This window comes from Engystomops pustulosus, chromosome 3 (genome assembly GCF_040894005.1).
Source record: "Engystomops pustulosus chromosome 3, aEngPut4.maternal, whole genome shotgun sequence".
NCBI lineage: Eukaryota > Metazoa > Chordata > Amphibia > Anura > Leptodactylidae > Engystomops > Engystomops pustulosus.
In genome coordinates, this window is record NC_092413.1 from 200,296,798 (window position 1) to 200,321,066 (window position 24,269).

At 42.6% G+C, this 24,269-nt stretch overlaps 1 protein-coding gene across 1 annotated transcript in view; it reads left to right on the forward strand.

Annotated features, from left to right (window-relative positions):
* GREB1 (growth regulating estrogen receptor binding 1) overlaps positions 1–24,269 on the forward strand; it is a 58,062-nt gene that overhangs the window by 6,132 nt on the left and 27,661 nt on the right. The window contains exons 2-14 of the mRNA XM_072143594.1: positions 306–416; positions 1,565–1,741; positions 11,155–11,337; positions 12,738–12,860; positions 13,031–13,150; positions 14,619–14,744; positions 15,993–16,130; positions 16,940–17,125; positions 18,091–18,441; positions 19,502–19,630; positions 20,296–20,403; positions 20,995–21,192; positions 21,275–21,455. Coding sequence (XP_071999695.1) covers positions 306–416; positions 1,565–1,741; positions 11,155–11,337; positions 12,738–12,860; positions 13,031–13,150; positions 14,619–14,744; positions 15,993–16,130; positions 16,940–17,125; positions 18,091–18,441; positions 19,502–19,630; positions 20,296–20,403; positions 20,995–21,192; positions 21,275–21,455 — 2,131 coding nt within the window. The remainder of the gene's footprint in view (positions 1–305; positions 417–1,564; positions 1,742–11,154; positions 11,338–12,737; positions 12,861–13,030; positions 13,151–14,618; positions 14,745–15,992; positions 16,131–16,939; positions 17,126–18,090; positions 18,442–19,501; positions 19,631–20,295; positions 20,404–20,994; positions 21,193–21,274; positions 21,456–24,269) is intronic.

Genomic DNA, 24,269 nt, shown 5'->3' on the forward strand with positions numbered 1-24,269 from the left:
TTTGTTGCACCAAGATAGAATCACGTCAGGCCTTTAAGATATAAGACACTTAAAATGTTGCCCCAAAAGCATTTCTCTAGAAGAAGCATCTGTGTCATGTCTGCCTAATTCTATCCCACTTGGTCTGTAGATCCATTCCAATGGTCTCCTCGTACTAATTTCCTCATTAGCCTTGTATGAACAGAAGCCAATACGAATGAGCCAAGCTGCAGCCAAACGCATTTGCTGTCTAGACCTGAACAGTCTTTTAACTATAAGTTATCATTGCTCATGATTATATAATGCTCCTCTTCCATCTTCTGTAGGTGGTGTGGACAACGATGATGACGACGAAGACGATGATGTATCTGGGTCAAGTAGTCCTGCTCATTCATATCAGAACAAACCTCCGCCTGAAGGCTGCTGCACGACTGATGGTGATGACCCCGGGGTTCTTGTTGCATAATGTCTTGTTTAAACTAAATCTCAAATTTCTTATCAGAAGCCGTTCACAAATGGAAAGTTTAGTGCTATTTGTGACCCAATCTTGTCTTCTAATCGAGTCCTCCTTAATAGGAAGCAGAACCATTAAGATAGCATTTCAGTAACCCTCAGGTGGCCATTCACATTAGGTGAACATGATAATTTTGGTGGGACTAGCCAATCATCTAATGTGTATGGAGATGTCACCAATAACATTGTAAGAAGGATCAGGCTCTTGGATTTCAACATGCCTGGTCTTTTGTTCATATAGGAAACAACCCATCACTAGAGGTGTCTTATTCCCTTCTTCCTATACAAAAATCCTCTACATCAGGAGCTATAGCTATAGCTATTGGCCAACATCTACCTGGAAAATATCTCTACAACTGAGCTGTAGGGACGTCTTTTTTTATCCATATAAATGGAAAGATATTGTGGAAATATTAATTCCTAGGATTAACGTGGTCTCATGGTATGATCCAGAAGGTACGATAGGGTCCATAGATTTCCATTAACTGGAGTTGATTGGTGCTCTATAAGACCTCAGTACTTGAAGTCACTTAAAGATCTGACATCGCTTTTGTAGACCAATAGCTCTTGGAATATAATTCTCATTCTAATTCAGGACAATGAAAGGGATGTAGCCATTGAATGTTCTTCATGTCACATTCTTAAATGGATGGGATCTGTATGAATGGCTATTCCTCGTTCTACATGTCAAAAGTCTGGACACACTTCTTTTGAGAAACAAAAGGAAAAATTACATATGTGAATACTCCAGGAAGTAATGAGTGAGCAGCGCCTATCTTTTAGGCAAAGTCCAGAACATGGCCGCCATCTTGAAAGCTGCCATTTTGGATCAAGGGGCAAATTTTTTCAATGCGTAGGTGGTCAATTAGTAAGATAGGCACCCCTCACTCATTACTTGCTAGGGAATTCATATGTTATTTTCCCTTTTGTTTCAGAAACAAGTTAGTGTCATGGGACTTTAGACTCACTCTGTATGTCCCCTAAAAAGATGAAACTTGTTTTGGACATTGGCAGAACTAGGCTATACAGAAATCATAAATATAATAATTATATATTTCTGTGTTTTTTTCAGGTTTTTGCCAGGCCGGTAAAGACTTGAGATTGGCATCTATTGCCTCTGAGCAGTTTGAAGTGCCTCCTGGATTTTTGCTGGTTGGAGCAAAGTCGCCAAGTTTACCGGATCACGTTCTGGTGTGTGCCGTGGACAAGAGATTTCTACCAGATGACAATGGCCGCAATGCACTTCTAGGTAAGTAGACGCATGGAGTTTTACTGAACAACATTGTCTCCATGATGGTCATCAAATTCTTTTAGAGAAGACCATGTGAGCTTGATATCATCCAGGGTTAAATTTATAGGAAATCAGTGTCGGCAGACTGGGGTTCTTTGTTTTTACCCTTTATCTACCCCAGGAAATAAACCAAAATAGGTTGTTTTCTGCTGTATCTATTGGGTCCTGTATTAGGTCAGAGACCGGGCTACCGGAGAATCCACTGGTGCTCTGGTGGGCCCATTGAACACTTTAGGCAATGCATGTTTGAGGTAACAAAAGGTCCTGTTAGGGCCTTGGAATTGGCTTTTTGTACAAGTACTATAAGGTTACCCCCAGCCACCACTGAGAGTGTTAATAACTAGGAATGAGTGGACCTAAACTGGATATGCCAAACATTGAGGGTTTGAGCCCCCAGACTGATCTTGCAATCGGTATGGGATTGGGAGTGACAATCGTAAGGAAAATGGCAGTGTGCATGCCGGCGACTTTGCTAAAGGGTAAAACATGCGATGAGTGCCATTACAGACCGCAGGTGTTACCGGTGGGGATGAGTAGGGGGTGGGGGTGGGTAACCGGACTCAACTTTCAGGATCAGGTTCAGCCGAACTCGACAAACCTGAGCCTGAAAGGGTCCACTCATCCCTACTCACATATCCCCGGGTGTGGGCTTCTGACGGAGCAGACATGCTTCATGACTTCTGATGAGTTTTGTACGGTCAGTGAAGAGACAGATGCTGCTGTGAGAGTGCAGATATAAGGCCGGGGCACCGTGACCAGGTTCTGCACAGCTACGAGTACTACACAAATAGCAGATAATAAGAGCAGACCGGGAGAAAAATGACTAGAAAATATAGTTTCTTGTGTTGCTTCTATTCCTGTGTCCTTGAATTATTTTGATTATTTGTCAAGCCATTTATATTAGTTTTTTCTCTTAAAATATACAGGCCCGGTGCTTGCCTTGTAGATTGTACGGCTGATGTGCCGAGGCAATGATGCACGCTCTGGAAGTAGAGTGGGTGGATTTATTCATCGTGTATGCTAGACTTAAAACCTACCTGACCTTTCGTCCAATACTGTAAAAAGTGGTTGTCTAGTATGTGTATGTTATGTGTATGTTAGCAATAACACTATTTTTGGGAATTTTATGACTTGTAATCTGCACTTATTAGCAGTCTATATGCCAAATTTGCAGTTGTCTCAGAGCAGGTGTGTGTAGACCTAGCTGCAGTGACTCGTTGCACCCCTCCTCTGCTCTGTATAATCCGAACTTCAGTGATCTTCTGAAGAGTTGACCGGACCAACATTTTCACGTTCGGGTTGCATAACCCAATCATATTGCCAGATTGGCGGCCAAACCTGTGGTACACGATCAGCTTTTTCTATTTCATAATATTTTTTTTAGTCCAGTAACAATGAGACCTGGTGATGGATCATCAACTATTTATGATTATTACAGGAAAAGTATAGTTTTATAGTTGTATATAATTCTTTGGGTTGGGGATACCAAATTTGTATAGGTTTTATAATGTTTTCATACATTTACAAAAATTAAAATAAAAAGAGTTAACTTTTTCATACTACGGTGTACGGAGTTGTGGGCGATATCATTTTTTGCGATCTTTTGATGACGTTTTCAATGCTTTGATTTTTAAATATTTTTTTTAAATGGCAAAAAAGTGGTATTTTTGACTTTGGGCGCTATTTTCCATTATGGGGTTAACTGTTATTATGCTTAGATAGATCGGACATTTTGGAATGTGGCAATACCTAACATGTTGGTGATTTGCAATTTTAAGTTTTTTTTAACATACTTTTTTATGTTTTAACTTTAAAAATTTTTTTTTACAATTTTTCAGACCCCCTAGGGTACTTTAACTTTAGGTTGTCTGATTGATCCAATCATATACTGCCATACTACTGAGGATTTTTCTCCTCATTCATTACGATGTGCAAATCGCACTTTGTAATAAAAGGGTTAAATTCAGACAGCCTCAGGTCTTTATAAGACCCGAGGGTATCATGGCAATTGATCGCCAGGCAATGGCTTTGCTGTTTGCCGGAGGCATTTACAGGGTTAACACCCACGATTGGTGCCAGCACCAGCCATGGGTATTACCAGTGGGTATTTGCTGCAATATACAGCAAAAGCCCACCTTTTATGGAGAGGGCTCAGCACGTGAGCTCTCTCCATAAACCTGCAGCCGGCCGATCTAGATCCGTAATATAGATCTAGAACAGAACTTGGGTATTTGCATCTCTGTGTAGAAATAAAAGACAAAAAAAGTCCCTACTGCATGTATGAGATGATTTGCATATTCATTAAAAAAACTTCAAAAACAGAACTTTATATAGGTTCTATAGGGAACTTACTGTCCCCCTGTCCTACTGATTGCCGTGTTTCCATTAGTCTGTGCCTCAGTGGTCAGATATTTATCTCCTTATCCGATGCTTAAAGGAAATCTACCATCAAAATGATAAAGCAGGGACACTTACTCATAGCTCCAGGCACCATGACTGTAGTAATCTTCTTATATTTGCTCTAAATATATGGCCTCCTTTCTTCTAAAATCAGCTTTTCAAATTATGCTAATGAGCCATGGATAACAAATGTAAGAAGATTACCCCAGTCACGCTTCCTGGATCTATGAGTAATGTCCCTGGTTTATCATGATGGATTTTGATGGTAGATTTCCTTTAAAGGTCAAATGTGCTGTTTTTATTACAAAAAACTAATCTGAGGAGTCTTATCATTGGTTATCTCTAGCCCTTATTTGAGGGGATCATCTCTGTTTTCCCAAAGAGGAAATCTCCATCTAAAGGGTCACTAGTGAATTTTACAGAACAGTTCGCATATGTGTTTAAATGTCCCGGAAAGCTCTTCAGAAAGGGCGTCTATAAAAAAAAAAAAGGCTGATAACAGAAGATAATAGCATGAAATGTGTGAAAAAAGGATATTATACTCTAATAAACAACACAAAGCACAAACTTTCTACTTTTTAGTGGAGGGTATTTCCATGACAAACAGTTGTAGGTCATTTAGCCGGGGCCGTTCCTGGATACTACAAACACATCCCATCCTCTTCCTACCTATAGATAATAAAATTCCAGAAGACCAGATCAGTCTCAGACATGAAAGCCATGCCATTAGCGTGGAGGAAGCCATTGTATTAATAGCACTTAAAACAAAGGCACAAAAGAACAATAAATGATAGTAGTTCAGGCGGCCAGCCGCCAATAGGGCAGCCTCAGACAGCCACCCCCCCCCCATTTCCTCAATAAACATGTCTAAGACATTCCAGACAGAGACAGCACAGGTAATGGTCAGCAAGGTATGAACCCTGCAGCTCATCCCACTACAGGCGCAACCATCTGCAGCTGTCTGGAAGTCACAGACATTACTTTAGGGTATGTTACGTTGTGGTTACAATGCAGATTTTCTATCCAAATCGTCAAAAATCCAAGATTTTAATATCATTTAAATTCATTCTTGTGTTATGGAAAAAATTCAAAGTGGAAACTGGGAGGATGCGGTGCATTTTACCATCTCAAGCAAATAGGAAAAAAAATCAGAGATAAAATGTTATGTTACCGGTATATAAGATTTGTTCGCTGAACTGCAGTCTGTGTTATATGGAAAAATGTTCAGAATCTCGTATTGATAGTGAGTTGTTTTCTGCTCCGGTCACAACTAGAGGTCAATTACTTAACACCATAGCCCTCTAATGTTTTTCCATTTTTCCATCTAAACTCTCATAACTTATTTGCACTTTATTTTGTTGGGTTTATTGCTTTGGTTTATTTTTAAGCTATTTGCCTTACTATTGGTTGGCTGTTTCATTATTACCAGCCTCTGCACATGGTATTTAGCAGGGGCGACGGGTGCTCATTGGGACATTGCTTTGTGCCCTTCCCTTTCACTCTGTCCCTGTTTGTAGGTCTACTCTTGCACCTGTTTTTATATACCGGTGGTCCCCTACTTAAGAACACCTGACTTACAGACGACCCCTAGTTACAAACGACCCTCTGGATGTTGGTAATTTACTGTACTTTAGCCTTAGGCTACAATAATCAGCTATAACAGTTATAAAAGGTGTCTGCAACTAAGCTTTACTGTTAATCCTGATTCTTATGACAATCCAACATTTTTAAAATCCAATCGTCACAGAGACCAGAAACATTTTTGATTGGGGTTACAATTATAAAGTATACAGTTCCGTTTTAACATACAAATTCAACTTAAAGGGCACCTACCACCACAAATCTACCTATAAAGGTAGATCGGGTGGTAGGTGAATCAATGAGACGTGAGGATAGCCCTTTTAAGGGCTAATCCTCACGTCCCGCACTATTTTGTAAACTTTTATTACCCTAATATGTTAATTTTGTTATGCAGCTACTTGGGCGTGGAGTAGCCGCATCTGAGGTTACACGAGGCGGCTACTCCACGCCCCGGTAGCCACTTTACCCCTCCTACTCACCATGTTCGGCGCGCAGCTGCTCGTAGCTGCGCGCCCCCGTCCGCCGATCCTGCCGTCTGCGCATGCGCAGAACAGCACGCCCGCGCCTGTGCAGCCCCGGCTTCGGAGCAGTGACCACGCAGGCGCGGGCCTGCTGTTCTGCGCATGCGCAGACGGCAGGATCGGCGGACGGGGGCGCGCAGCTACGAGCAGCTGCGCGCCGAACATGGTGAGTAGGAGGGGTAAAGTGGCTACCGGGGCGTGGAGTAGCCGCAGCTACTCCACGCCCAAGTAGCCGCATAACAAAATTAACATATTAGGGTAATAAAAGTTTACAAAAAAGTGCGGGGACGCGAGGATTAGCCCTTAAAAGGGCTATCCTCACGTCCCATTGATTCACCTACAACCCGATCTACCTTTATAGGTAGATTTGTGGTGGTAGGTTTCCTTTAAGAAAAAACCTGCAGAACTTATCTTGTAGGTAACCCGGGGACTGCCTGTATTCCTGTTGTGTTGGCCTTGTGGCATTTTGAATGATTAATAAAGCTGTGACTTTTTGTATATTATACTGGGGCCGTTTATTGCATCTTTCTTATCTTGGATATGTATGGTTATTATTGATGGCCGATATTTGTGAATGGTTGTGCCTGCTTCTTCTTTCACTTTGGTTCAGGTTATGAACCAATACCACGTCAGACCTGGCATAGAAGTGCCCCGGCGGAGCATTTTTGTGGGTAACAAAATGTTGAAAAATATTGGTGATTTGGATGTTTTTTTTTCTCGTCTCAGTGTTTACAATATAGGATTGCTCATTTTAGAGATTGGACATTTTGCGACTCGTTGATATATTTTTATGATTCTGTTTGATCATTTTCAATTGTGTCCTATAGAAGGGGGTGATATTTAAGTTTTTCATATTTATTTCTAATTTTTTTTAGAGCTTCTAGGGTTATACATCATGCACTGGCACATCATGCACCATTTCCCCCCCAAAATTTCTGGGTGCCAGATATATCACTAGCCTACTAGCTTGCAGAGGCTCTACCTGATGTATAACCGCGCTTTATTGGGTCTGGAGGGGTGCAGGCTATAGTGAGTATGCAGGTGACGGGGCAGCAACGTCCCCCCCCCCCTCGCCACACTGGCTCACTGCACCACCGGGATCACCCCCCTCTCCACGCCAAGAATGATGTGTGTACTAAGCAATTTCTATAAGGGGATCAATAAAGTTGTATTGTAAGAGGTGTAAAGGGGGAATAATTGCAAATCCTGGCATTGTACTAGAAATGACAATTATTTTCGGGTTTGTTTGCCAAAAAACTGGTGTACAAGCCCTGATGAATATCCCCCTTGTCTTTATGCTGTAGTGGTGCGATTTTGCTATTACAGATTGTTCTATGACACCTATGGGAGTCAAATCGTTGCCTGCTGATGAGGGTGGTGACAATCTCAGACAAAATGGGAGAGCACAATATCTGCTTTGATTAGCTTTGGATGTCTGTTGTATAATACAGCAGTCACCTGCCCCGTTAGGTGTGGGGGATCAGCCTGTGTAAAACCTGCATATACAGTAAGGCTGACTGCATGTGAACGTATATGTTGGTCAATTCCCACTGCACACATTGCACAGGGCAGGAGTCCTTGCATCATACAGAAGTATGATGCAAGGACTCAATGTCTGCCAACACTTGAGGGGTGCAGAGGGTGCAGTCACAACCGGGCTCCTGAGGCTTAGGGGACCAATAAGGTGTCACTTTCCCATATGAGGAGACTAGTACTATAATCCATAGCTTATAGATGGGGGTCTGACACAGACTTTGTACTGGGGTCCCATCAGCTTCAGGTTACGCCACTGGTAACAGCTGCCCTGATGCGTTCCCTGTATGTAGATCTCTAAAGGCTAAATTCTTCCTGACCACAGGGAACCTGCCATGAGACTTATAGGAGGTGACATTTCTGCTGGAGTGATGTGACATAGCAGAGAAGATTGAGACGACGAGATACTGCGGCAGACAATAGGGAGTCGGTCACAGACTGATAGTTTGGATAAGAGTCTGTACACAGAGATAACACAGGTGACAGGGGAGACAGTCGGCCGTAAACTGCAACTGAAAGAGGAATTACCCCAAAGGAAAATCAAAATCCATCATGATAAACCAGGGACATTACTCATAGATCCAGGCACCGTGACTGTGGTAATCTGCTTATATTTGTTATCCATGGCCTCCTTCCTTCTAAAATCAACTTTTAAAATTATACTAATGAGCCAGAAGGGCTCTGGGAAGTGTTATCAGAGCTCCTTCATGCTTTAGGCTGTTACAATGTTTAGGAGAAATTCTTCGCCTTCTACTGTGTGAGATTACAGTGGACAGAAGGAAGGGGGAAGTCCTTAGGGAGAGGGTTGAGGGGAGGGGGGTGGGGCGTGCTCCTACACAGTGTAACAGCCAGTGAAGTAGGGAGTGCCTGGATCTATGAGTAATGTCCCTGGTTTATCATGATGGATTTTGATGGTAGATTTCCCTTAATAATGTTCCCTGCTTACATGGCACCCTGAAGTCTGCATGGCTGCCTTTCATTTATTCTATGTTAGGCATACAGTAAGCATTAAAATTGCTTTAAAAAGGTTTGGGTGAAAAATAGAGAGCAGCAAACTCCCCTGTCTTTATAGAAAACACATGCACACTTAACTGGCTGAGCATGCATGTGTATATTGGGCTAGGAGGGATTAACTTTTTTGTATTCTTTGGATCCTTTGAGGCTTATTGTCGTAACTACGACAATACAAAGAACAAATCTGTTCTTTTTTGCTAGAATTGATGCAAAACTACAGTATTTTGTTAGCAGGGTGTGAATAGACCCTAAACATTCATTGTTCATACAGTACATATAGTTTTGCATGTTTGGGATGCTTCGGAGCAAAGGGGAGACCTCCTGCAGTTCTTGAAGGGGCAAGGAAATCTCGCAACGCCCCTTTAAGAAAAGAAAGCCCGGATTGCAGCTATTTGGGAGAAGTGACATGGAATCGGTCCCCTCTCCCGGGGATTTATAGCTGCATTAATCTTTTCGGCTCTGGGAGTATGATTGGATTTCACAGTTTTGTGTTTCCTGCATGTTATGACCCGATGTTGGGAGATAATGTTCTGGAGAGTCTCATGTTCCTGCAGGCTTATTTTCATGGATGTTAAGCAGATGGTAGGCAAATACCTTGATTAGCGCTGTGGATTGTCCTGCCTGCCAAGTTGTCTTGACCTGAGATGTCACAGTGACCTATGCCGGCAACCTGTGTACCGCAGCATGTGATGCCACCTCCGGCATCAGCTAATGCTTCATACAGGCCCGGTACCCATAGAAACCAGACAGGGCGCACCGGCCAGGAATACTATTAAAATACCAGGACGCCAGAGTTACAGCTCACATTCACAAATGCTACTTCATTCAGGGATACATCAAATCTCTGCTTGCTGTCAGTATTCGTAAGTAGGATAACAGACCGTGCACTGTAGTAAAAGTAAGAAAGTGAGAAATGTATGGCTACACCAAGGACTTGAACATTGCAGCAAACCCTCAGTTGTGAGAACTTCTGAGTCTTTATAAGGTTTTTGTGCGTCCCCTCATTGTCACTGGACATTTTTTTTCCCCCTGCCTTGTCCTTACCCTATACCTAACTCCTACCTATCTAATACTACTACAGCTCCAATTTTATAATGCCCTCTTTCCTGTAGTTGCCCCCGTATAACACTGGCTTCCCTTTACCTGTCCCTTTTAAGATGACTTATTTCCTGTAACCTGCCCCCTTATAATGCCCTTTTTACTGAAGTTGCCCTTTTATAACACTCTTTCATATAACTGCCCCCTTTATGATGAACCATTAATTGCAGGTTTCCCCTTATAATGCCCCCTTTCCTGCAGCCCCTTCCTTATAATGCCTCCTTTCCTGCAGCCCCCTACTTATAATTTCCCCTTTCCTGCAGCCCCCTCCTTACAATGCTCCCTTTCTTGCAGCCCCCTCCTTATAATGCCCCCTTTCCTGCAGCCCCATCCTTATAATGCCCCCTTTCCTGCAGCCCCATCCTTATAATGCCCCCTTTCCTGCAGCCCCCTCCTTATAATGCCCCCTTTCCTGCAGCCCCCTCCTTATAATGCCCCCTTTCTTGCAGCTCCCTCCTTATAATGCCCCCTTTCCTGCAGCCCCCTCTTTATAATACCCCCATTTCTGTCCTTAAAAGGAGAGGGGGCTAAGGAAAAGGGAGGACCGCTGCTCCAGAGTTATCGTTTCCATTCACTGGCAGCAAGTTGATTGTTCGGAAAATGGTATGGGATTCCCATTTCAGTAAATGAATGTAAGAATTGTGAAAAAGTTGTGTTTAAATCAGGTTTGAGATCTCTGCTTGTCGTCATTTGGATAAGAAACCCTATTCTATCCAATAAGTGCATAAAACGTATGCGTATAGGAAACATAGGGGTATTGCAGGATTTTTACATGGACCAGTGGGGTGGGTCTGACTACTGATGTCTCCCCTGCTGGATTAATCAGTTGACTGGGTGACTCTGCGTTTTTAAACGAACTGCTTAAAAACGGCCCAAAAACGGGTTCAAAACGCCACGCCACGCCTTAGGACGTTACCTCAGCAAAGGCCATTTATATAAAAACATGGAAACCCTCATTGTCTATAGGTTGCAAAATGTACATGACTGCAGATCTGACGCCTGGGATTTGTTTGTAGTCGGTAACCATGGAGATACATTGATTGCTGTAGGAGCTGTTTACACAGAAGAGAAGAGGATATTTCAGGGCTTATGATGGTGGGGGCAGAAGGTGCTGGGTGTGAAATCTGTATGTGAACTTTGCCTTAATGACATCACTTTATTGAATATGAATATTACTTTTTGAATGTTTTTGTCCATCCTGATGGTTCGTGTCTCCTCTCGCAGGATTTTCGGGCAATTGTGTTGGATGTGGAGAGAAAGGCTTCCGTTACTTCACTGAGTTTTCCAATCACATTAACCTTAAGCTGACCACACAGCCCAAGAAACAGAAACACTTGAAGTATTATCTCATCAGGAACGCACAGGGATGCCTGACCAAAGGCGCTCTGATATCCTGGAAGGGGACAGGTGAGATGCTACATGGGCTACAGCCAGGACCAGATTTAGGCCTTTGGAGCTGGTGATTTCCCTGATAGGACCAATATAGGGAGTCACATATCCGTAATACTACCACAAAACTGTGCCATGTGATGTATTAATAATACCATATATTGTACTACGAAATAGTTCTATGTACTGCTAAAATTTCCTGCCATATAGTGCCGAAATTATACCTCACAGTGGGACATAATAGTAACATACAGTGCCAACCTGTGATTGTCATATATGTTTGAGGGCAGAACTGGCCATGGGAACCAATCAGAGCTCAGCTTTTATTTCCCCACAGATGTTTATAAAATGGAAGCTGAGCTCTGATTGGTTTCCATTGGAAACTAGAACTGTACCTCAGACACTTCTGATAAATCTCCCCCATAGAGCTTAAATTATACCACCACATAGTATAACAGAATTGTGCCATAAAGCACTAAAAGTTTAATGCCATGCAGTGCCTAAATAATACATAATGCCACTAAATACTTTCATACTGTGCTGACAATATACAGGCTGTCCCCTACTAAAGTACACCCGACTTACATACGACCCCTAGTTGCAAACGTTGGTAATTTACTGTACTATAGCCTTAGGCTACAATAAACATCTAAACATCTATAACAGTGATCAGAGGTGTCTGTAATGAAGCTTTATTGTTAATCCTTATGACAACCCGACAATTTTAAAATCCAATTCTCACAGAGACCAAAAAATTTTTGGCTGGGGTTACAATTATAAAATATACAGTTCCGACTTACATACAAGTTCAACTTATTAACAAAGCTACAGAACCTATCTTGTACGTAACCTGGGGACTGCCTGTACTGCCATTTAGTACCTCATTTATGCAACTTTGTGCCACAAAATAGTAACATACGGAACAAAAATTTTACCGCAAAAAGTTACCAACAATTTACTGCCATAATACTGCCTCTATTATACCACAAATTGCCATATAACATCCAGTGCTAACAGGTCACTGCCTTGTAGTGCTTAAATAATACTACCACATAGTACCACCAAATTGTGCCATATAGTGCTTAATTAATACTACCACATCGTACCACAAAAAGTACCACACAGTGGCAACAATGTACTGCTGTTTGGTGTCTAAATAATACTGACGTACCATATACTGTCAAAGAATGATGGCTCAAATTAGTTCTGTACTGTTTCTTGATTATACAGCAAATTGCCACAAAATAGTAACATACGGTACACCACATAGTACCACAAAATTGTACTAAACAGGGCTAAATATTTACTGCCATATAGTGCCAAAATAATACTGCCACATAGTGTCTCAAATTATTACCAAACACATCATTTTTTAAATATTTTGCTTAAAATTAATTCTATATCTGATCTCCCGGTAGAGGTGAGAAGCCGCCATTCCTCCTCCAGCATGTGCTCCAGCACTGGACTCACTCTGCTGGATACTTCTGTCTCCACCATCAATAAGATGAGTGACCCGGCTGTACATGGGACAAATGGTACAGGTAAGACCAGAGAAAATCATGTGGCTAGTAGTCACCTACAGTCATTGCCAATGCTGCAGTCACTAGTCATTCCGGCTGCACAACACTGCTGCCCTCTGCTGGTTCAGTGTCTGTATGGCACTGTGCTGTACAAGACTCTTGTAGTATAATGTGATTCCAATGTCTTACAGGAGAAAATGGATTTCCGCCAGTGCAGAATGGAACATCTTATCAGAATACGAACGGCACATGTGGCGCCCAGCAACCGGCAAAGGTGACTCCATCTGTGCAACCCAGGCCAGCCGTATTAGGTAGGTTTTGCCCTCACTTTAAAACAGCATGCTTTACTGCAATACAGGAATGTTATACTCGATGTCACAGTACAGGGATAATATACACAGTGATGTCACAGTACAGGGATAATACACACAGTGATGTCACAGTACAGGGATAGTACACACAGTGATGTCACAGTACAGGGATAGTACACACAGTGATGTCATAGTACAGGGATAATACACAGAGTGATGTCACAGTACAGGATAATACACAGAGTGATGTCACAGTACAGGGATAATACACACAGTGATGTCACAGTACAGGGATAATACACACAGTGATGTCACAGTACAGGGATATTACACACAGTGATGTCACAGTACAGGGATAATACACACAGTGATGTCACAGAACAGGGATAATACTCACAGTGATGTCACAGTACAGGGATAATACACACAGTGATGTCACAGTACAGGGATAATACACACAGTGATGTCACAGTACAGGGATAATACACACAGTGATGTCACAGTACAGGGATAATACACACAGTGATGTCACAGTACAGGGATATTACACACAGTGATGTCACAGTACAGGGATAATACTCACAGTGATGTCATAGTACAGGGATAATACACAGAGTGATGTCACAGTACAGGATAATACACAGAGTGATGTCACAGTACAGGGATAATACACACAGTGATGTCACAGTACAGGGATAATACACACAGTGATGTCACAGTACAGGGATATTACACACAGTGATGTCACAGTACAGGGATAATACTCACAGTGATGTCACAGTACAGGGATAATACACACAGTGATGTCACAGTACAGGGATATTACACACAGTGATGTCACAGTACAGAGATAATACACACAGTGATGTCACAGTACAGGGATAATACACACCGTGATGTCACAGTACAAGGATAATACACACAGTGATGTCACAGTACAAGGATAATACACACAGTGATGTCACAGTACAGGCATAATACACACAGTGATGTCACAGTACAGGGATAATACACACAGTGATGTCACAGTACAGAGATAATACACACAGTGATGTCACAGTACAGGGATAATACACACAGTGATGTCACAGTACAGGGATAATACACACAGTGATGTCACAGTACAGAGATAATACACACAGTGATGTCACAGTACAGGGATAATACACACAGTGATGTCACAGCACAGGGATAATATACATAGTGACACTAAAATAAAGTACATATATATATATGGGACAGTGAAAACCAGATGATTTTTAAGTCACAAAATTAGAAGATATGTGAAAAAAATGTTTTTGTTTTATTCTTCTGCTGTATCAAAAACACGGTCCACAGGAGAGTCCTAGCAGCTGATTCCTTTTGATCAACTTATAAATATTAGACCATTTTAGATATTTTTCCTTATGTGCACTCACATTATGGTGATGTTAGATATTTTATACTTTTGTTTTTGTTGTTTTCTAAGGAAATGTTACCAACTCTGGGCCTCCCAAGAAACGACACAAAGGCTGGTCCCCAGAGTCGCCCTCGTCCACAGACTCCCCCTACCCACAAAACAGCTACCACAATACAAGTAGCTGCGCAAAAGTCGGTGAGTGACCTGAGGCAAAGTACTTTTATTTTCATACAGAAATATGACCCCCTTGAACTTACATAACCATCCGCCCAACATTAAAAAGAATGAATTAATTAATATGTAAATTATATTGTTTATACTGTAATGAACAACATAATTAAAAAAAAAATCTAATGTCCTAATATTTTTTAAAGTATCCTGGTCATCACACTCCACGTAGAATTTAGTGACAAAACTCCAGGGGTAGCAGCTTCCCTGGGGCCTGCAGTGTCAGGGGGCCCCAACATCTAGGGTATTGGGTGTGTATATGCTGTATGTGTGTATGTGTCATATGTATATACTGTATGTATGTTTATGTTGTTTGCTTTGTATATTGTGTGTTTATACTGTATGTATATAAGTAGATAAATGTGTGTATATGTCAGTGTTTAAATGTGTGTGATTGCAACTGGAGTATAAGCCGACCCGAGTATAAGCTGAGACCCCTAATTTTAACACAAAAAACTTGGAAAACCTATTGACTCGAGTATAAGCCAAGGGTGGGAAACGCATTGGTCACAGACTCCAAGTATATAGCCAGCAAGACCCCTGTAGTGTATAGCCTGCCAGCACCCTATAGTACACAGCCTGCCCAGCCACTGTAGTGTATAGCCTGTCGGTCTCCGATGCTCTGGTGCTGCCTCGGGTCCTTCGGTCGTCTTCGGATTCTTCCGCTCCTGTTCGGGTCTTCACGCTCGGCCGCCACACAGAATTACGTCAGCTGCTTGCCGACGTCATTGTTTGTGAGCTGCTGGCATCTCTAGGGGACCCAAAGATTAACTGAAGGACCCGCGGTGGCACCGGAGCATCGAAACAAGCATAGGACCTACGGGTGACGTCGGAAAGGGGAGTTTTGACTAATTATTCTTGACTCGAGTATAAGCCGAGTTAGGGTTTTTGAGAACAAATTTCGTGCTGAAAAACTAGGCTTATACTCAAGTATATATGATATATGTTTTTAACAAGGTAATAAGGACAGTGACATCACTGTAGAAACACCCTGAACATCAACAGCAGCCAATCACAGGCTGCTGCCAATGTTCACTCCTCTTCCTATTTGCATTTAGGGGAGAAGGGCCACAGGGGGGGACGTATTCTACATTATCCTACACTAATGTTTTGTAATTTTTTTTTTTATATTTCTAATATTTTTTCAGCAGTGGCTATGGTTGACATTTACTTAAAAAAATTCCTTGTCAGTAATAATGATTTCTTCCTATGTAGATACCATAGGTCAGCAATGTGCACTACAGCCCACCCCCGGCAACCCTCTGTCATCACCCCTGGTGGCCAGTGGTGAGCCTTTATCCATCCCGGACAACTTACTGAAGACCTGCATGATCACACCAGTCATTTTTAAAGGTATGTGAAGGAGTACACTATGGACTATAACCAGTGTCGGACTGGCCCACCAGAGCATCAGAGAATCCTCCGGTGGGCCCCAGGTTCTAACACTTTATAATGGAAGTTAATGGAGTAATCATTCGAAATGATGATCTATTTCATATAGGATGCTTCCGATATTATAGATTATTGGATCTTTTTGATGATACATCCTATGTAATATGATTTTTTTAAATGTTACTTTGTGGTTGAAGGGTGGGCCCTCAAGATCACCACCTCTGGTAGGCCCAACACATGCCAGTCCGACACTGACTTTAACTACAGTCCTGTACTGGGCTGGAAGTTCTGGAGGGGTCATGGTCATGACCAGGCAGGCAATTTTTTTTTCATACCATCGGCCCCCAGGGTTTTTTTTTCTTGATTTTTGTAACTCCCCTTTACATTTGGTGTATGTAGATGAAGGGGTGCTTGTTGATGTATACGCTATAGAAGCAGAATTATTTTGCTGTCACATTATTCCATATATAAGACATCCGAATGATTGAAGCATCCCACCGTTTTTATGTCTTCAGTTCCTATAAAGATCTGTGGGATTCCATGGTTAAACGCTCCTAACAATTACTGTGTGGTCCAACCCTGCCTCGCACTTCCCGAAAAAATGTCATTGTAGGATACAGATGAACGAGAGAATGACTAAGGGATCTGACTACTTGTCTGTAGTCTGTTACCATGGAGATACAAAATGATAGGATATCTTCTGTTGGAATAACCCATTAATTCTCCCTGTTGAAGACAACATTTGCAGTGTGTTATGTTGTGTCTCGCAGGTCATGGTAACTTCCCGTACCTCTGTGGTAATGTGAATGAAGTGATTGTCAGTCCTCTCTTGTACAATTGTTACAAGAATTCCCAGTCCATGCCCAAAACCTATGAACAGTATGCACCCACCACCATCCAGCCCATCTCCGAGGAAATGCAGCTGCTGCTGACTGTCTACTACCTCGTCCAGCTCGGTAAGTGCAGACTGAGATGTACAGGAATTTTGTGTCTGGCCACAGTAAAAAATATATTTAAAGGTGTTGTCCACCTTTGGAAAATAATATATATTGTTTGTGTAATGAAAAGTTTTCTAGATCTCTGCTTGCTGTCATTCTACAGGAAGTTTCATTGTTTACTTCCTGTGGATAAACACCGGTCCTTGGTCATCTGATGTCACACAGGTGCAAGGCTCGTTATTTCCCTGCCCATGTGATGTCACACAGTTGCATGGCTCTTTATATCCCTGCTCATGTGATGTCACACAGGTGCACTGCTTGTTATTTCACACAGCTCTGATTATTTTCTGTGATATGACGAGCTGTGCCCCTGTGTGACATCACATGACCAGGGATATAACAAGCTGTGTACCTGTGTGGCATCACATGACCAGGGATATAACGAGTCGTTACACCTGTGTGACATCACATGTCCAGGGATATAACTAGCCATGCACCTGTGTGACATCACATGACCAGGGAAATAACAAGCCGTGCTCCTGTGTGACATCACATGACCAGGGAAATAACAAGCCGTGCACCTGTGTGACATCCCATGACCAGGGATATAACCAGCCGTGCTCCTGTGTGACATCACATGACCAGGGATATAACGAGCTGTGCAACTGTTTGACATCACATGACCAGGGATATAACGAGCCGTGCACCTGTGTTACATTCCTGACCAGGGCTAAAATAAGGCATGCACCTGTGTGACATCACATGACCAGGGAATGGTGTTTATCCACAAAAAGCAATGAATGTATCTCTCTATAAAATGACGACAAGCAAAGATCTAGAAAAACGGGGGGAAATTAATACAGAAAGTTTTTGGGAAAATTGCATATCTTCTCATTACACAGACAATATTGATTATGTGCTAAAAGTGGACAACGCCTTTAAGTCTACATTTTTTGCAATTCTAAAAAAACTTTTGTTCCCAGCTCCAGACCAGGTGCCCCTCATCGAAGATCTAGAACAGATTTTAATGCGCTCATGGAGGGAAACGCACCTCGCAGAGATCCGCCAGTACCAGCAGAACATGTCACAGACGTTCCCCCAGTTCCCCAGCCTCGGCACCGCCGTCACCCCCGCTCAGTTGCCCTGGTTGGCCGGCCTGGCTGCCAGTTCTTGTAACGAAAGTGTAAAAATCATTGAATGCAACTACTCCTTATCAGAAGGTCTCTCTGAAATGTTTAAGCTGCTGCTGGAGGGAAAACTGACGAAGACCAACTACGTGGTAATAATCTGCAGCGCCAGACACAACAGCATGGACTCCTGCATTGTGGTGACTGGTAGGTCTCTACATTGTGCACACGTGACTACGGGAAATATTGTAGTTTCCAGTGATACACAATTTTTTGTTTGGACTATTGTATGTGATTTTGGACTGCAGGATAAGTAGTCAGGAGGGGAGGGGGGAGCTTGAAGCTCCATGAGATCAGGAGCAGCACTGTCTATGGGGTAAATGTTCCCAGTTTTGGTAAGGCCACTGTATTTTCTTGCGCCAAAAGTTCACTTTATAATATCTTTACTACTTTTTAACTTTATATATCTGTGAGCCCAGTTAAGCAACACCCCTTAACCCTTCAATGACCTTACACATTAGTCCTAGTACGTTTGAATCCACACACAGCCATAATACTGTTTTTTGCGTAACACACAGCCTAATGCTCCATTGGTGGCCCCCCCATACTAAATAATTATTCCTTGGTTGACTACAAACAATATGGCTCCTGTAGTGTCCCCCACAAAATGTAATTGCCTTAGTGGGCCCCAAAAGTATAAAGCTCCTATAATTGCCCTGACTACTATGAATCCCGGTTATTAACTCCTATTAGTATTATTCCCCCTTTGATTGTTCCTACAAGTTTACTAAAGCTTTAGCGGACCCTGACAAGTTTAGAGAGGTTAGCCGATTCTTCAGTCAGCAGCTGCAATACCAAATATAGACAGTAGATGGCACACAGAGGTGATCAGGCTCTATGGGACACATAAGATCTAATAGGAACAATATTTCATAATGGACACATTGGTTGCTAGGTCAATGGCGGAGAAGGGATCTAAAGGGCAGTGTTGTAGCGTGAAGCTGAAGGCCCCTGACTAGAATGTATAGTTTATAGTACTAGGTTTCTCATATGGGAAAGTGACAACTTATGGGCCCCCTAATCCTCTTGGGCCTGGTTGCCACCACACCTGCTTCCCCTCAAATTACACCCCTGCTAAGGGGCTATATTGCATTCAACTCCCCCTCTATACCATGGATTAAAAAAGGGCTTCCACTATACTAACACCCACATGTATGTAAATATTAGTAAACTGAGTAATTTTATTCCACTTTTTGGTCTGTTACAGGGAAATACCAGGCTCGTACATTAATAGAAAGTATGTACTCCCCGTCTGACTACATGAAGGAAGTGAACTATGAGCTGACGAGTGGGAAGGTGGAGTCCCTACGAGCGTTCTTCAGCAGCTTCTGTCCAGGTATTAGACTGTGCAGGACTCATCTACATGGGAGGGAAATTCTGGGGTATCTATGAAATTGGTCTGGGGTGTGGATTTTCATTGCAGATTAGACAATGGTGCAAATTTCTGCAGTGACACACATTAACGGGGTTTTCCTACGAACTAAAGTTAGGCCCTATCCACTGGATAGGGCCTAACTTGCTGATCGATGAGGGTCTCACTGCTGAGACTAATGGAGCAGACAGCTGCGCATGACCGTTCAGCTCCATTAATCTCTATGGAGCTGACGGAATTGCTGAGGGCAGCGCTCACTGATCTCCATCAGCTCCATAGAGATTAATGGAGCAGAGCAGTCATGCACAGCCATCTGCTCCATTAGTCTGATGGAGCAGTGAGGGGTCTGACGGACCCCCCAGCACTGAGACCCCCACAATCAGCAATTTAGGTCCATCCCGAGGATAGGGCCTAACTTAGTTCGTGAGAAAAACCCTTTTACAGAGGTATTATGGTCATTGTAAGGTATCCCGGAGGATGTATGACAATAGGAAATAATGGTCTTAATATTAGGGGTTTAAAAATGTTTAAACTGATCAAAAGAACCCATATACATCTGATCTCTGATCTCTAGCTTTCTCTATTAGCGATCTTTATTGATCGATCTCGTGTCTGATCTCTTTCAATAGATGGAGATATTGACGTCCTATTAGATAAATACCATCAGGAAAACCACAGCCTCATTTCGTCAACCCCAAAAAAGCTGATTGGAGAGAGCAGACCGGCGGCATGCTCCAGTAAGTATCTATAATAATAATAATAATTTTTTATTTATATAGCGCTCACAGATTCTGCAGCGCTGCACAGAGCTTGCCAAATCAGTCTATGATTAAAAATCCCAGTTTTTGTACATAAATGCAGATTTGGAGGGCTGAATCCACTCTAATTCCTCTAGTCATTCCTGTGTAATTGCATTTTAATCGACTTTACACTATTGTTTATATTCTGACATACAATGAATGACCTAAGCTTAGAAGACAAATAAGGCTGCATTCTACTGTTTCTCCACCAGATGGCACAAGCATACAGAGTAATGCTGAAAAGACGTTAAAACTTTCTCATTTTCATAGGTTTACAAATAGTATGATATATTAAGAATTATGCGTCCTGCTAGTGCATGGTATGCCGGTATTGTTAGGAGGTTTCTGCCTCTTAATTATTTGGGTGCATCATGTGCCACAACTGAAATCTACTTCTTTGTTTATAAAAATTTGAACTTGTGCATGGAGCCCCGGATGTGAATAAAGCCTTATAGTAATTCTTATACTTATTTCATCATGTAGAAATATTAATAATAATGATATAATCTTCCATTCTGGCACTTGCAGGTTATAACATAGAGTGGCATCAGCTGCGGCCCTCCCAGTTGGCGGTGGCACAGAAGCTGTTGTCTAACGTGTGCTCTATCGCTGACTCCAGCACCCAGAACCTCGATTTGGGATCTTTTGAGAAAGTCGATTTTCTTATTTGTGTCCCGCCCTCTGAGGTCACTTATCAGCAAAGCCTGTCTCACGTCTGGAGTTCAGGTATGGAATTATTTCTTCATTCGTCCAGGGTTTGTCCTTGACTTTGCTGCGGGCAGTGACGTGACTTGGTCCTTTCATGCAGGTGTCCTGCTGGAATTGGGCATAGAGAAGGATCACTTGACCAAACAGTGTATGGAGCAGTACGTCATGAAACTTGATGCCGATGCCCCCAGAAAATTCAAGTCGTTTCTCCAAAAAGCCATGCAAAACCCGCACACACTGTTCGTCTTGGTTCATGACCACGCTCACTGGGATCTTACCAGGTGATGTGTATTATATATGTATACCATAGGTCAGTCTGATCCTGAAAGGGTCACAGATAAACTAAGAATAATAATGCCTATATCCTACATCATAAACATAACTTCCCTATGCATTTCGGTGCACCGTGGGTCTGGTGTTCTTTTGTCCAGGTTCACCATCCAGCATCTCCAGCTCACCTTTGAGGGACAATGCCCTTTAAAAGGTTCGATTTAGTGTAAAAACGTCTGACCTAGTACAGAAAGACAACAGGGGTCGGGCAAGAGTTAAGTACAAGTTGAGATCAGGACAAGTTCTTGCAGAGTTGAAAGTCAGGCAGCAGATCGAGGAGAGCAGCACAGATATGAAGTCAGGGACAAGCGGAGGTCAACACCAGAAGTCAACAGGTCAAGGGTAAGAAAGAATTACATAGTCAGGAAACAAGCCGAGGTCAAGGGACTAGAACACTAGGCAATTTTCATTGTCCGGACACCCTAGGACTCATGCACAATACTGTATGCTCCCGGGCTTACCAAAAGGCCAGGTGTAGAAGAGGTGGTAGTGACTGCTCCTCACCCCTCCTCTATCCATAGCAGCTGGGTGGCCGCAAATCCAGCAAAAGATAGTACATCTCCTATCCTTTGTGGTGTGGCCGCCCAGCCAGGCCCCAGTACGGTGGGACACAGTGTCCTCAATTCACTGTGACCGGGTGCCATAGACCACTATGGGGGCTGTGTTCTAGTGCGGCCAGATCAAGGCCACAATTACAGTTGTGTGCATAGGGCCTTATTGTGGGATATGGTGCCCTATATAATTAGCGTCCATGGGGTATTGTCCATGGACTGCAAGGAGACATGTGCTAGACCTGGTGAATAACCCGGTGGGGGGAGCAGCTTGCTCGTCTAGCTCTTTCAGGACCAAGGTCTTCTGATGCCTCAATTACCAAAACTGAGAAAAATTTCACCTTTTGTGTGACTTGTTTGTAAGCATAATATTATTTCTGGTTTAATAGGAAAAAATGTACCGTAAATGTTCTCAGGTTTTCCTTTTATAATTTAAAAGGATTACAAATGATGACAAAAAAAGGACCTGTCACAAGGTTTTACCCCATGAAACTACCTTTCCCCTCAAGTAGGGGATGAAATGTACTTTCTAGAAATCCCTCTTTCATGTGAAATCTCACTCTTTTACTAATAAAAAAAATCTCCTCCAAAGTCAGGCAAATGTGACTCTTCTCACTTCATTTTCACATGAGATGAGTCAATTTTAATGGTTTGAGGGGTAGAATAATTTCAGATGTCCCTATCCTCTTTTCTATAGCGCCTAGAAACAACTGTTTGTGTCATATGAAAGATAAGAATTGCATCTTTCAGATCACATCAGGCAGCTAAAGACATAGGGCCACATTTATCACTTGTTTTTTCTGCTGTTTTTGCGCCTTTTCGTTTAGGCGCACCGTTTTTGCGCCCGTTTTGCGATTAAACGTCAAATTAGCCGCGCAGCTAAAATAACCACCTTTCCCTCATCTATCATTCAATTCCAGATGTTTTGCTGCGCCTAATGATATTCATCACGTGCGACTTTTGCATTTAGGCGCAAAAACGGGCGCAAAAACACTCCAGCCCGAAGGTGGCGTTATCTGAGAAGAAAGCACTGAGCCCCTTTGCAGAACAGCTCATTTCTAGCAGCAAAGCTCAGCCAGACACTGGAACATATAATAGATACATTAGATACTCTGCAGACACTAGAACATATAATAGATACATTAGATACATTACAGACAGGAGCTGCAGACTCTATTTACAGTTCATCACCTTCTATTTACAAAATATTCTGCAAAACGCTGAGCTCACAGCAAGAGCAAAAGAAGTTTGCACAAGTTTGCAGAATGTTGCAGATACTACAAACAAGTGTCCCCCATGTAATTCTGCACAGTGTCTGAGGGGGATACTGTGTAGAATTACAGGGGTGCAGCAGGAGACCAGCACTGGGGGATCCCCTCCAGGAGAAGCCCCTGCTGAGGAGGTCACTGGGTGCAGGGTGTCACACACCTGGGTGCTGCTGTGAGTATTATCTTCATTCTGGGATGTGGGAGAAGCAGAGAGGAGCTTGTAGCAGGATCACATGTAAGTGCCCGAATCTAACATTGCGCCTAAACTGCGCCTAAACTGCGCCTAAACTGTTTTTAAGTAAAGTGATTAATAAGAGGCAGGAAATTAACTTATCACAGATGGTTGTAGCTTGTGATAATTCTGGCAAAACAGTGAGCCCGAATTTAGGCGCAACTACTACACTTAGGCGCACAAAAGTGATAAATGTGGCCCATAGTAGATAAAGATCCAGTTCCCGCCTATATTTTAACTGCCTGACACAAAAAGCCCATTTCTGGGTAGTATAGAACCAAAGATATGGACTTCTGAATGACATTCTGACTTAAACCAATTGACTTTACTCTCTCATGTGAAAACGAGTCATTTTTGCCTGAATTTGGGGGAGATTCTGTATAGGAGAAATGATGTCGTTTAGTGCGGTAAAACCTGGTGACATTTCCTTTTAAACAGTGCAATTCTGCGCCAAACCTGCGGAGGCACTGCAGAAAAACGGAACATCTGCAGATCTGTTAATCCCGTGATACAGCCAATCACCAGCGAGTCAAGCAGTAAAATTCTCTGTATAATCCGGACAAGTCTAACAGGATACAATTGCCCTTTAGGGACCCTTTTAGAGGTGATAAAACTTTCAAATGTATGTAAAGCCGCAGTGTTTATTCCTATATATAGTATCTTCCCGCTCCTGGGAGATACATAGACCAGATGGCTTGGCTGTAACCTGGTGAA